This window comes from Balaenoptera physalus (assembly GCF_965194825.1).
Source record: "Balaenoptera physalus genome assembly, chromosome: 19".
Lineage (NCBI taxonomy): Eukaryota > Metazoa > Chordata > Mammalia > Artiodactyla > Balaenopteridae > Balaenoptera > Balaenoptera physalus.
The window spans coordinates 56,769-71,013 of NC_138900.1; the positions used below are offsets into that span (position 1 = coordinate 56,769).

The window sequence follows — 14,245 nt, forward strand, 5'->3', positions numbered from 1 at the left end:
GACTCTAAGCCAAGGCTTTTCAAATCCTTTTGGTATTCTTTCAGGGCAGCTGCCTCCATTGCAGCAAACTCCTTTGATGCCTTCTCTTCTTCCTTTGCCCTATCCAGCCTTTTCGGTTTAATCTCACTGATCCTCTTTGCCACATTTTCCTTATGATTCTTTCCTCTTTCATGAAGTTCAACACTAGACCTATTGTCGCAATCCAGCACCTGCAGTAATCAGAGAATTTCTTTGGTTGTGACCTCCAGTAGTCTGCCATGACTGGACCAGCCGCCCCGAGGGTCACCCCCAGGCCCAGCTGAGGCTCGTGTTCCCCACGCGGGACGAGTCAGGGTCCAGCTCACTGCGAGGCCCACCGGAGCCTCCGCGCCCGGACCTGGTCTCTTTCTTTCCCACCATCCTCGCTACCTCTTTTCCTTTCCTGGGTCTGTCTCACTGTTTTCTCTTTCTCCCTGTCTGTCCCCCATTCCGGAGAAATGGTTCCCTTTAGACTGTCAAAATATAATTTTCGAAACAGCTAAAGACAAACTCCGTGAGCACGTGTCAAATATCTGTTTACCTCCGGTGGGAACTAGCAGGATGACATAGGTGGTTCTGGGAAGATGAGAGAGAAGGAACAACAGAAAGGGTGAAAGAACGAACAGTGAAATAAAAGCGCCAAGTCGGATCGGTAGTGCCCCATGGGGCAGTGGGCAGGCATCTTAGTGTTCTGCTTAGTGTCCTACTGGGTGACAAAAAACTTGGGGTACCCTTCTCTACTGGACAGAAGGCATTTACAACCTATCAACCTTTTACTCGTTAGCATCTAACGTCACAGTATCTGGACTCTGATCAAAAGCAGTTAACTTTAAAAAAAGTTGCTTCACTTAGGGAATCAGATGGCCTGAAGCAGGCTTGGTAGAGACGGTGCTAGCTCTTCTAGTCATCTTTTTTTCTCTTAATGGCAAGTTTTGGATAAGTTTTCTTAACATGTGTCCCTCCCGCTCCGTCTTTCTCTCTTCTTGCTGTCACCCTTCTCTGAGTCTTTGAAAACTCTCGATCCACTTTACTGTATCTCTAATTTCTGTCCCTTTCTCCCCTCTTGCTTCTGTACTCCTGATCCTTGTCTGTCCCTTGAATCTCGAGCTGCATGTCTTGTCGCTGTAAATCTTTGTCTCTCCTTTCCTCTCCATCCCGCCCTGATCGCTCTCCCTCTTGTTAACTGTTCTGACACACATGTCTGCCCAGCCCTGACTCTCTGACCTAGGTCTCTTTCTGTCCTGCCCGTGTCTCTGTCCGTGTCTGTTCACTTACTTTCACTGTCTCTCCTCACAACTCTCCCCGCCCCCGAGCCTGTGTCTGTCTGTCCTGTCTCTCTCGCTCCGCATCTCTACCCTCACCCTACCTCTCCCATCCTCTTTCAGACGCCGGCCGGTATCCAGGGTTGCCCTGGAAACCGCCTGCACGGCCCACTGGTTACCATGGAGACGCCCGGGCCCGCCTACCGCCCGCGAGCACAAAAAAAAAAAAAAAAAAAAAAAAAAAAAAAAAAAAACCTGTCATCGCGCCGCGCACGCGCGCGGAGGACTGGCTGACCTCGTCCCGGACAGGAGCCGGCCGAGCCTCTCTCCAAGGCGAAAGTGGGAGAGGCTCGCTTGCAGTCCTGAGGGCAGTGGAACGGGTGGCCGGGTCTCCGCAGGGGGTTGCCATGGAGACGGGGGCTGACGGCGTCCTAGCGAGGGCCCTGATTGGTGCAGAACCCTGCTAATCCCCGAAGCCCCGTAGAGAATTCAGGGTGACTTGGTGGAGGCATGCGCGGTTGGGAAGGCGGTGCGGCCGCCTGTTGCCCCCTGAGAAGCTTGCTCGCGTCGACGGGCGCCTGGACGCCTGGATTTGAGGCTGGGAGCGCGGGAAGACGCGGCCCGGAGTGTGACCCGATCGTTGCGAACAACGCTGCCCCGGGGCACAGCGGGAGGAGGGTGGAAACTGAGGCGAGGGTGGGGGACGGGCAAGGCGGCGCTCGGGCTGGTGCGTGGAGCATTCTGGGAGACATAGTCCGGCCAGGGAGGGCAGGTCGGCGAGTGCGCATGCTCAGGAGCGCGGAGCGGCCCGCTGAGCGCGGAGGTGAGGGCGGGGGCCCCTCAACCGGGAAGGTTCGGGCGGGGACGGGGGCGGCGGCCCAGCGGGATCGGGAGCGCAGGACAGGGGCCTGGGTGCCCCCCGTGGCCGGGCCCAGCGCTGTCGCGCGAGGCTCGTCAATCACTGCGCGTTGCCACGGCGACAGGATCTGGAGTCCCCGCCCCCAGTTGCCATGGCGGCACCCGGACCTGCCCCGGCTCCCTAAAGCAGAAGGTGCCCGCCCAGGCTTCTGGTAAATGTAGTTCAGGGAGCTCCGCAGGGCCGGCCCGATTACGGAGGCCCAGCTGTCTCCTGGGGTTTCAGGTTGACTTGGAACCTTGAGGAGCGAAGGTTAGACCCACGGGGTCAGGCGGCCCTCGAAATCGAATCCACTTCCTTAATAAACTCAAATCTCTCCACAAAGGTCGCACTGTACCTCCAGCTGCAGAAGGAGCAGCGCGAGTGTGGTGGGGGTGGGGGAAACGGAGGTTCACAGTGGCACAGCGACATGCCGAGGTTACGTGGCAAATAGGCTGGGCAGAATCTCCGACTTTCCTTGCAGTCCAGTGGTCTCGGCACCTTTGTAGCTCCCCTCTGAAAACTCCCCCGTTACCTCCTAGTGCCACCTAAATCAGGAAACGGAGGAGATAGTGGGGCATTGCGTGTTGTGATAAGTCGGGCTCAGAGAATGGGGCTGAATGGGGGGACAATGGTGTCTGGGTGCTGGGCCATACAGGTGACCTTGCACAGGTGTGGGGTGGGGCAGGTGCAGTCAGGCTGCGCTGTGAAACCGCGCTGGGAGGGGAGTGGTCTGAGAGACAAGGCGGGAGAGTGGACGCTGCAGTGATAGACTGGCGTTGGTGGGGGGAGGGGTGGTAGTGGTGCAGATGCCCAGGCAGTGGATGTTGTAGGTGGCATTCACCTGGTAGGGAGAGGGATGCAGAGCAGGGGTTAGGTGGTGCGTGTAGAAGAAGCGTGGGCTTTGGGGGAGAGACGAGGTGCCTTCTGGGCCTAAGAAGCAGCCCAGGAACAGGGGGCTACCAGAGACCCTGCACAGGCCCGGCTAGAGAGGCTCACTGAGGGCTCACCAGCCCCACAGGTCCTTGGCACGGGACGGCCTCCGTGCCTCCGTTTCCTCATCCTCCTTCCACTTGGCGGGTCTCGGGATTCAACAGCGCAGCATCCAGTAGGCTCTCAAAGCGCATCGTCACCGCTGTCATCGCAGCCGCCTCACCCCCTTCCTCCCCCAGGGGGAGACGCTGGCCTCAGAGCCCCAGCCTGCTCTTTCCAATGAGGCCCACGGCTCTGGGCTCCCCGGGCCACGCACCCCCAGAAGATGAGGGACCCATCACGGTGAAGCTGGAGGAGTCTGAGGAGGAGGGTGAAGCCGCTCCATGGGATCCCGGCCCAGAGGCTGCACGACAGCGTTTCCGGCACTTCCGCTATGAGGAGGCAGTGGGTCCCCGCGAGGCGCTGGCCCGGCTGCGGGAGCTGTGCCGCCAGTGGCTGCGGCCCGAGGTGCACTCCAAGGAGCAGGTGCTGGAGCTGCTGGTGCTGGAGCAGTTCCTGGGCGCGCTGCCCGCCGAGATCCAGGCCCGTGTGCGGGGACAGCAGCCGGGCAGCCCTGAGGAGGCCGCTGCCCTGGTCGAGGGCCTGCGCCGGGAGCCAGGAGGGCCCCGGAGATGGGTGAGTCAGTGGCCCTGGGGTCGGGGCTGGAACAGTATGCATCTCTGCCTCTTCCTGGGCGGTGCCATGCTCAGCCAGACACTGGTCCCTTGTGGTTTGGAAGTGGTCACCTGCGGCAGACCCTGTGTGAGGGCAGACGGGGTTCCAGGGCCAGCCTCACTGGCCCATCCCTCCATCACCCAGAGGCATGGACAAGGGATGCAGGGTGGGGAGAGAGGGTGGGTGTCAGCAGCAGGAGAGCAACTGCAGGTGGTCCCTTCACGCCTTGCTCAGTCCCTGGTGGACATGGGTCCTTAGAGGACCTAGTCAGTCGGGACCCCTGGGGTCCCAAGATAGGGTGGATGCCCGTGAACTCCCGACCTGAGCTCCTGATGGCAGGGGCACCTCCCCAGGTCACAGTCCAGGTGCAAGGCCAGGAGGTGCTATCGGAGAAGACGGAGCCCTCCGACTTCCAGCCCCTCCCTCAAGTCACACCTCGGGCTCCAGAACCTGGGCTTGAGATGCCCCATGGGGCCACACAGGAGTCGTCGCTGGGCCTACGGGTGAAAGAGGAGCCTGGGGTTACAGAGGATCCAGGTGAGGGTAGGCAACGTGCCCATGCATTGGTGGTCCCCACATCCCGCCCAGCCAGTGGCCGTCATTATCCCTCGCATGCCAAGCCTGACTGTCACCACTGTGGTTCCTTCCATGTTCTCAACTGGCATGGAGCTGGCTATTGGGGTTTCCTGGTGTGGGAGGCAAGTGGGGTTCTCTCCCTGAGGAGATCCACTGGGGGACATTAGCCGATTGCTCGAGAGCAGACAGAAGGCTGGAGTATGGGTGGGCACAGCTGAGGAAGGACCCCAAAGTGCTGGGGAGCATTCCCTTCTCTCATACGCCTCCCAGGCAGGTGCCAGACATGCCCACCCACACTCTCTGCCATTCCTGTGTGGACCCTTAGAGCCCCCCTGACATGCCCAGCCCCAAGTCTACACCCAGGTCTCACCTCACCTGGACCCCAGCACCTGGCACACCACTGAGGAGGGCATCAGGGTGGGGGGCCCCTGGAGCCGCCTGACCCCACCCTTCCTCTCCAGAGCTTCTGGACTCTGGGCCTCTAACCAACCCCCAGGAGGCCACTTCCACTGTCCTACCTGAGGAGGCCCAGGTGAGCCCCTGCTCTGGGAGCCTCAGTGGGTGGGGGTTGGGTAGGTCCCTCCCTGGGCCTAGCCAGACACAGGCGAGCAGTGACCACTGTGGTTTCAGGGCTGTGGTGTGGCGCTGGACCAGGCCTCTCCGCATAGTGAAGCTGGGCCTGAGGGGTCCTCATGGACGGAGCACCCTGAGGCCCTGTGGCAGGAGGAAGCTGGGAGCATCTTCTCCCCAGGTGAGTAATATGGGGCCCTCCGCACGGGCAGCACCACCCCTGACCTTCCCACTCCTGGCCCTGCTCAGGTGGCCCCCTTACTCCGGCATTCCCCGAGCTCTTCCATCGCCTGCAGCGTTCAACCTGCTTTAGCATCTCCTACCCCCGAGAGCCAAGCCCCCCACTAACGTCATGGCCCCTCCAGCTGCTGCTCCCCGCCCCCAATAAAACCTCCTGAGAGCAGGACTTGTGTTCCCCACGTCCGCTCCCAGCCCCGGCACCCTGGATGGCCCCCGGGTTCTGGGCTTGCATCCCACTGATTGGGGGGCGGGGCAGAGAGGGACAGCAGGTTAGTAGACAGGGTGGGCAGACAGGGGGGACCTTGACACAGGGTGGGGCCTGGGCAAGACAGAGCGGTGCCCTGCTCTCAGGCCAGATGCCCTGTGCTGTCCCCCTCAGCCACACAGCCTACGACGGTCTGCCGTCGGCCAGGCTCCCTGCCTCTTTGTCCTCCCTGTTCCCTGGACCCCTTCTCTTTGTTGGTTTACTCCCTTGTTATTCATTATTTATTTATTTTTTTGGCTGCGTTGGGTCTTCGTTTCTGCGCGCGGGCTTTCTCTAGTTGCGATGAGCGGGGGCTGCTCTTCGTTGCAGTGCGCGGGCTTCTCGTTGCAGCGGCTTCTCTTGTTGCGGAGCACAGGTTCTAGGCACACGGGCTTCAGTAGTTGTAGCACGCGGGCTCAGTAGTTGTGGTTCGCGGGCTCTAGAGCGCAGGCTGAGTAGTTGTGGCACACGAGCATCGTTGCTCCGCAGCATGTGGGATCTTCCCGGACCAGGGATCAAACCCGTGTCTCCTGCATTGGCAGGCGGATTCTTAACCACTGTGCCACCAGGGAAGTCCCACCCCCTTGTTCTGGTGAACCTTCCTGTGAACTCTGGTGTGGGAAGTAAAGTTCTGAGCTATGTTCCATATCTGAAACACATTTGTATTACACTGAATTTTGGCTGAAGAATTCTTTTTATTAACTCTGTCTCAAAGCATTTTTTTTAATTGCTGTGAAACTGGGTCAAAACATTTTTTATCACCACTGTTGGTGAGCCCTTTCAATTTGAAATTCACATTTCTCAATTGTGGGAAACTGGCTTGCATTGTTTCTTTGATTTCCTTCCCCTCCATTGTTCTGTTCTCTTGTTTCTGGAATGCCTGTTACTTGGCTATCGGACTCTAGGACAGATCCTCCAATGTTCTCTCCACTGCGATTTCCCCATCCCTTTCTTTCTGCTCTATTTTCTGGAAAATGTCTTCAGTTATAGCCTCCAGACCCTCCTTTGAGATTTGCATATCTTCTAGCAGAGTTTTAATTTCCAGGAGTGTCTTCTTTCCCTGAACATTCATTTTTTTAACCACCTTCTGTTATTCTTACAGTTGTAACATCTTTCCTTATTTCTCTGAGGATAACAATAACTTGTTTTTTAAGCTTTCTTCTTCCAGTGTGGTCTCTGGTCCCTCTGGCAGCTCTGAGCAGATGGGTGAGGGTCTTATCGGCCAGGACAACAAATCGGGGCTGGGAGGGGAGGGTGAGGGGTTCACTCCCCAAGGAGACTCACTTCTTGGGAAACGTGAGTGGGTGGGTGGAGCATGAGTGGATGCCACTGAAGCAGTCGTAGGGCAGTCTGGCTGGGCTGCTTGAAGGCACCCCTGCTGTGAGGATCTTCAGTTCTCTCCTCTGAGTGTTCTAAGAAGGCACTCCTAGCCTCTTGCCAGTATCCGGGGAGAGAGGCTAGCGTCGCAGCGCCCAATGTGACTTCCCTTAACTCCCTTGACTCCCTCAGGGTCCTCTCCCGCCCTCAACCCAGCCCTTTGCCAGGATGGGAGAGGAGGTCCAGAAGTCAGAGCTACAGCACTGCCCACTGCTTCCTCAGAATTCTGTGCAGACAGACCCAGGGCTGTTCCCTGCAGTAGCCCTGCCCAGCTTCAGCTTCAGCTTCTGAAACAGCTTCCCCAGCCCGCCTGGTGCCCCTGCCCCTTCACCTGCCTGGCCAGAGATACCTGGTACCTCCAACTCCTGAACTTTTCAACCTCTGGGGTAAAACGGGTTGATTTCTTTCAGTCTTCCCCACTGCTGACTTACTATTCGCCTTCTCCAGTCTGCTGCACAGTTACCATTTGCCCATTTTGCTTTCCAGAGTAGAAAATATCAGGGATTTGTTTGTTTCCTCTCTTCTTCTCTTCATCTCTGTGGACTTTATGCCTTGTAAAAACAAAACAAAACCTTTATGGTGGTTTTTAATGTTGTTTCACAATGAAACAAATTTAAATAGATACCATTACTACCCAGAAGTCCCCATTTGCTGTTTTTTATCAATAAGGATCCAAACTCATTCTTTTTTCATAACGTCCTTGTTTTGTGGATACTGATCCATCCTTTGAGAATTTGCAAGTACCTTATGTTATTTCCGGCCTTGTTAGTTAGCTCAGTTTCCTTGGGTGTGAATGCTCCCACTGGGTGCACTGCTGACAGCCTGCCCTTCACAGCTCTGGGGGCTTCTTCTTTGTCCCTGCCCTAAGCGTCATCCTGGGTGAGGGACTGCCACAGGGTCCAGCATAACTCTGAACTGGAAGGCTCGTCTGGGCCCCTAGCCATTCAATGGAGATACCTCTGCAGCCTCACTGAAAGCAAAAGGTCCGCGGGTGCACAGGGCTCACCCAGGCTGTGTCCTCAACCCCCAACTTCATGACAGAGCCTGGCTCTCGTCCTCAGTGTCCACAGCCTCGGCACCATACAGCACGGTGCACCAGGCTCTGGATTCCTGAATCTCACCGTCCTTTCTTGCTTTGGAGCTGCCCCAGGTATTTTGAAAGCTCTTTTCTTGTGTTCCGTCTGTCAGTTGTGCATGTTGAAGCTGAGAGAGTAGCATCTGATACATGCCCCTTCTGCTGTTTCAGTCTTCAGCTGGCTGGCCAGGCTTGGCTCATGCTGTGTAGCTGACGCTCCAGCCTGGACCTGCTTCTCTCAGCCCACAGCCCCCCGGTCTCTCTGCTCTCTCCAGCCACACCGGCAGTTCCACCCCAGGCTCCTCGGCGGGTTCTTTCTCTGCAGTCCCATTCTTTCCTCAGGCTGCACTCTTCCACAGTCAACCACAGCTCACCTCAGCCGCCTTGGTCTCCCCATAAGGTCTCCTGGCTGCTCCCCTTGCCCTCAACCGAACATCTTCTGTGCAGCCAGTGCTTTTATCAGGAGAACATTTTGAATTGCTAGGACATTCACGTGTTAGAAAATTCAGAAAGCACAAGGGAGTATACAGTGGAATGCCCCTCTCCTGTATCACATGGTCCTGCACCCCAACAGCCAACATCACCGGTTTTTTGTGTGTACTTCCAGAAAGATTCTCTGCGTAGAAGAACAAACACAAATTCAGGTGCATACTCGTTGCCCGCTTTTAAAACACACGTGGATGCTTAATCTTCCCTGTTCCACGCCTGACGTTTTTCACGCATCTTCCCACTTGAACACACAGCAACGAGCGCCCTCCTCTTTGGACAGCTGCATAGAGCCCACTGGGGCTCACCGTGGACACACCCGTTTATCCACACAGGCCCCTACTGACATTCCTTTGGGTTACTTTTCAGTGAGAACTGAGAAACCTCCTACATCGGTCATTTCACACAGGGGGGACACAACTGGTGGAGAAGCACCTAGACGTGGAACTGTTGGATCAGAGGGTGGGAAATTGGACGCTTTGATGCACTTTGCCACACTGGCTTCTGTTGATGCTCGCCAGCGGTGCACACAAATGCTTGGGTTCCTGGAGTTAGGGTGTGGAACCGGTAACGAGTACGGCCCTAATACGCACTTTGCTTACTAGGAGGGGACTGAGCATGTTTTACAGAATTTAAGCATCAGTGACATTTCCTTTCCTTTTCCTGCCCTTTCCCGTTTGTCAGGTTGTCCGTCTTTCTTGTTGATTGATTGGCGCACCTTACTTTGGTTAATTAGTCTCTTGCCTCTGGAGAGTTCTCAGTTTGTCATTCGTCTTTTGACTCGGAGGGTTTTTGCTGTGCACAGATGATTTCCTTTGACACAGTATAGTTTTTCTGAGTTTTCTTTGGCAGCTGATAGGTCTTCTGTCACCTACTGAAGCCCTTGCTAGTCTCCCAGTCTCCTTGCTTTAACTTCCTTCTTCTCCGTTGCCTGTGCTCACATCGCCTGCCTCCCCCAGCATCTAATGATGGAGTGCTCACAGCGTGGCTGGAACCTGCTCCTTTTATCCGCAGACACCCACCCCTGTCTGATCACATGCAGGCCCAGGACTCCGTAGGCCATGTACATGCCACAGCACCCATGTTCACATTTCCCGGCAGACTGGGCCCAACTCCTGTGCCCCACAGCCTGCGTGTGGCCTCTGACCCTCGGGAGTCCCGTGGGCATCTCAAGGAAGGCACGGCAGACAAAAGTCCTGGTTGCCTGCATTCCCTGCCTCTACCCCCTGCCCTATTCCCTTCCTATTGGCTCCACTTCCAGCCTCCCTCAGACCCACCCACAGCTCTGCCTTTGTGGAAACCATCATCACCCACCCGGACAGTGCAAGGGCCACCTGCCCCACCTTTGCCCTACAGCCCTTCCAGAAAGGTGGTTTTTACAAACTTAAGTCAGACCTGGAAAGCTTGTCCCCAGCTTTTCAGTCTTCCACCTCCTGAAGGGTCTGTCCCATTGTCACCTCCTTAGGGAAGCCTGCACAGGTACAACCCCTGCCCCTGCCCACATCACTTCTGTCTGCCTCCTTGGTCAGTTTCAGGTCGCTCTAGTTCGCACCGTTTCCGCAGGGCTGGAGTGGCTCTGGGCACAAGTGGGTTCTCTGTCATGAATGAGTGGATCCCCTTCTGCAATGCAGGGTTTACACTCCAGATGGACAGCATCTCTGCTGGCCCAGACACTGTGAGCCCCCACGTCCACCTCCCCTGGGACCTCGGCGTGGCCAGCCTCACGGGCCGACTCGAGTCACCCTCCCTCGAAGGTGGCTTCTCACACGCGCTGGTGCTCTCCAGCGACCCGGGAAGTGAGCAGGACCCCACGTACGATCCCCGCCAGGGCGTGGGCCCCGGGCTGGCTGCCGCTCGCTGGCGTGCCCCCAGGGGCCGGAGCCGGGGTCGAGGTCGCCCCAGCACAGGCGCCGGAGCCGTGCGAGGTGGCCGCTGCGACGTGTGCGGGAAGGTGTTCAGCCAGCGCAGCAACCTGCTAAGGCACCAGAAGATACACACGGGCGAGCGGCCGTTCGTGTGCGGCGAATGCGGCCGCAGCTTCAGCCGCAGCTCGCACCTGCTGCGCCACCAGCTCACCCACACCGAGGAGCGGCCGTTCGTGTGCGGCGACTGCGGCCAAGGCTTCGTACGCAGCGCGCGCCTGGAGGAGCACCGGCGCGTGCACACGGGCGAGCAGCCCTTCCGCTGCGCCGAGTGCGGCCAGAGCTTCCGGCAGCGCTCCAACCTGCTGCAGCACCAGCGCATCCACGGCGACCCCCCGGGCCCCGGCGCGGCACCCCCCGCGCCTCCTGGCGCGCCGGAGCCCCCAGGCCCCTTCCCGTGCAGCGAGTGCCGCGAGAGCTTCGCGCGGCGCGCCGTGCTGCTGGAGCACCAGGCGGTGCACACGGGCGACAAGTCTTTCGGCTGCGTGGAGTGCGGCGAGCGCTTCGGCCGCCGTTCGGTGCTACTGCAGCACCGGCGCGTGCACAGCGGCGAGCGGCCCTTCGCCTGCGCTGAGTGCGGCCAGAGCTTCCGGCAGCGCTCCAACCTCACGCAGCACCGGCGCATCCACACGGGCGAGCGGCCCTTCGCCTGCGCGGAGTGCGGCAAGGCCTTCCGCCAGCGGCCCACGCTCACGCAGCACCTGCGCGTGCACACGGGGGAAAAGCCCTTCGCCTGCCCTGAGTGCGGCCAGCGCTTCAGCCAGCGTCTGAAGCTCACTCGCCATCAGCGGACGCACACCGGCGAGAAGCCCTACCACTGCAGCGAGTGTGGCCTGGGCTTCACGCAAGTCTCGCGGCTCACCGAGCACCAGCGCATCCACACAGGTGAGCGGCCCTTCGCCTGCCCGGACTGCGGCCAGAGCTTCCGGCAGCACGCCAACCTCACGCAGCACCGGCGCATCCACACGGGCGAGCGGCCGTACGCATGCCCCGAGTGCGGCAAAGCCTTTCGCCAGCGGCCCACGCTCACGCAGCATCTGCGCACCCACCGGCGCGAGAAGCCCTTCGCCTGCCAGGACTGCGGCCGCTGCTTCCACCAGAGCACCAAGCTCATCCAGCATCAGCGCGTCCACAGTGCAGAGTAGCCAGCGCGCGCTGCACCCCCTCTCCGCCCTCACCTCGGTCCTCCGTGCGGGGGTGGGGGGGCGCTGCTGCAGAACACCTACCTCGCGGGGATGCTGTGAGGCCTGTGATAACGTGGGTACAAGCCAGCCCTCTTAGGGCCCGGTGCCCAGTAGGTGCTCAATAAACAGTACACGGAACCTGCGTCTGGGTCTGCACCAATTCAGTTCCTCCCCACCTGCCTGGGTCCCTCTCTGCCCACCCCACAGGTCCACCACTTTCTTTGCAACCACATGATTCCTGTAAGAGCCAGAGCCCCCTGCAGATGTGGCCCCTAGCAGAGCCTGGCCATATCTGTGGGGTGCCCCCCTTGCACCACGGCTCCTGTACTATTTGCCCATGTTCCCTTCGACCCACACATCTGCCGGCCCAGCCAGCTGCCAGATGAGGACCTGGACTGGCAGAGTTCTCCCCAGCCAGCCAACATCATCAGGTGCTGAAGTATCAGGCTGGTGTCCAGCAAGCCAGAGCCGGCCTGAGAATGTGTTTATGAAACTTTAAACCTAGGGAGCCACTTCTTAGGTGTGAAAGCTACAAGTCTTTACCTGGGAATCCATATTCTTGCGAGACTTTCCTCTGTTCCCCGCAGACTCCAGCCAGTCCGCGACCCGCAGGCGGCTGCAAGCCCCAGGCCATTTCCCCAGCCCTCTAGTATCGTTCCCATCACGCGCCGTTCTCCTCCCTCCCCGGCCCCACGCACAGCCCCTAAGGGCTCCCGCACGCTGGGAGGGCTCTATCGTGAGTGTGTTCAGTAACGAGTCGCAGGAAGCACAGCCGGCAGCAGCTTTCTGAAGATGGACAGATACTGCCAGTTCCACTTCCGTGTCCTGCAGACTTGAGGGCGGGCGTCTCTGGAACCCTCCAGCCTCTTCCGGTGCCATTGCTTCTTTTGCCCCATCTTCCCCTTCCATCCTACTGCTCAGGCCTTGACACAGTCCCCCACTCCACCCATGGGTGCTGTAAGTGCCAGAGACAATGGAGAAAGGCAGCTCCAAAGAGGGCATCTTCATGCAGCAGGGTCTGGCTTGGGACTTAAACCCCACTCCAGGAGGGTGTCAGCCTGCCCTTGGCCTAGAGGGTTCCAGAACAGCCCTTCTAGGCCTGTATGTCCAAGCTTCTTCCAGAAGTGCAGCTGGACTTGCCCCTGCCACTGAGTCACCCTGATCCCCTCAAGACTTGGGCCCTGGTATCAGGGAAAGACAAGCCAGCCTGGGCCAGAGGCTTCCTACAGACATGCTAGAGAAGGCATGCTCCCTGCCTCAGCCCCCCTTCCTCCCCTCCCCTATCCCTCTCTTTTCCCCACCTCCCCGCTAGTCTAGCCCCAGCCAAGACCAGAGCCACTCTGGCATCTACTACGTCTGGCAAAGTCAGCAACCCCCCCCATGCAGGGGCACTCCTGTGTGGCAGAGTCAGGGGTGGGGCGTCCCCGGACCCTCTGACAGCACTCACGGTTCTCTCTGATCACAAAGGGGATTCTAGGAAACCTGGTCTGGGATCTGTAGAATCAGAGGGGAGAGGAAGGCAGGGAGGGGTTGGGAGAATCAGATCAGAGAAGGCATATGAATGAACACTGAGGTAGCCAGTGGTCTCAGGTTAGAGGAATGCTGCCGGAACTTTATAAATCCTGTAACATGGCTTTTTTTTTTTCTTTTTCTTTTTTTTACAACTTGTATGACTTTTATAATCTGAAACAAAGAAAACAAGAAAGCTCTCATCTTTGATCATCTTCGTGTTAATCATGAAGGGAAATCTGTGCAGATACAACTACATAAAAACATGAAATTTCACACAGGAAAAATTGAAAAGCATGGAGACATCCGGCCAGGGCCCCACACCCGAAGCCCTGAGAAGTCCATGGACCCACCTGCCAAAACAGCCCTCTGAGAAGATATCAACATGAACAGCTATGTGAGGGCCACCCATGAAAGGTCATTTCTGCAGCTGGCCAGGCACACCTCTGCAATCCAGTCATGTGGCTGCAGGTCGAGAACCAAGTGTTACCACACTATCATCAGGGCTGAGGGATTGGACAGAATGACCACTTCGCCCCACTTGGCCAGAGCCATATGAGGCACCCAGGAGAGGAATACCAAAGCACTAGTCATCTAAGAAAGCTACAACAGTGCCCAGCCAGCCTGTACCTGAGCCCATACTGTTCACTCCCAAGCCCAGCCTCCCCATGCCACGTCCATCCAATTATTCTCACCAGAAGCCTAGCCTCCCGAATCTATCCACTTCTCTCCACGCCCCAGCACTGTTCTGATCCCAGCCGTCCATCTCCAGCCTGGAGGCCCACAGCACTCAGCCTCTCTTCCCTGCCTACTCCCGCTCCCTCGTTCCCCAAACAGACCCTTTCTTCCCAGTGTCAGCTCCCAGAGGCTACGCTAACAACCCTACGTGCACTTCCACCCTCACAACTCACCCGCCACGTTCTGCCCAGTCCCTCCAAGGCACTGGCCCCAGCTTCCCTCAGGACCTCTGCATGTGCTAAGCCCTAGGTTGCATCCTAAGAGGCTGCAGGCCCAAGGGCCACAGGCACCTTTGCCACCAAAACCACCTGTGCCTCTCTGCCACTTGAGTGGCCACGAAGGTGACAAGGAATATACAGCTTAGCTGCACCACTTCCAACCCAGCCCCCTGCCTCAGTTAGGCCATTCTCTCCTCCCTGGTCCAGAAACCATGGCCCCCTTTGCCTAGCATTCTGTTGCATGGTCAAGTCTTCCCCCACTGGACGGTGGGGAAGCCACAAGA

At 58.1% G+C, this 14,245-nt stretch overlaps 1 protein-coding gene across 2 annotated transcripts; it reads left to right on the forward strand.

Moving 5' to 3' along the window:
* Positions 1-67: 67 nt before the first annotated feature.
* MZF1 (myeloid zinc finger 1) lies at positions 68-11,638 on the forward strand. Of its 2 annotated transcripts, none has more exons than XM_082436343.1 (6): positions 68-2,448; positions 3,348-3,783; positions 4,176-4,359; positions 4,860-4,930; positions 5,029-5,149; positions 10,022-11,638. In XM_082436343.1, the coding sequence occupies exons 2-6, from the start codon at positions 3,388-3,390 to the stop codon at positions 11,455-11,457; spliced, it is 2,208 nt and encodes a 735-aa protein (XP_082292469.1). In that variant the 5' UTR covers positions 68-2,448; positions 3,348-3,387; the 3' UTR covers positions 11,458-11,638. The 2 variants fall into 2 exon arrangements, with proteins under 2 accessions (XP_082292469.1, XP_082292468.1); XM_082436342.1 differs by having other exon boundaries at positions 68-2,103.
* The last annotated feature ends 2,607 nt before the right edge of the window (positions 11,639-14,245 follow it).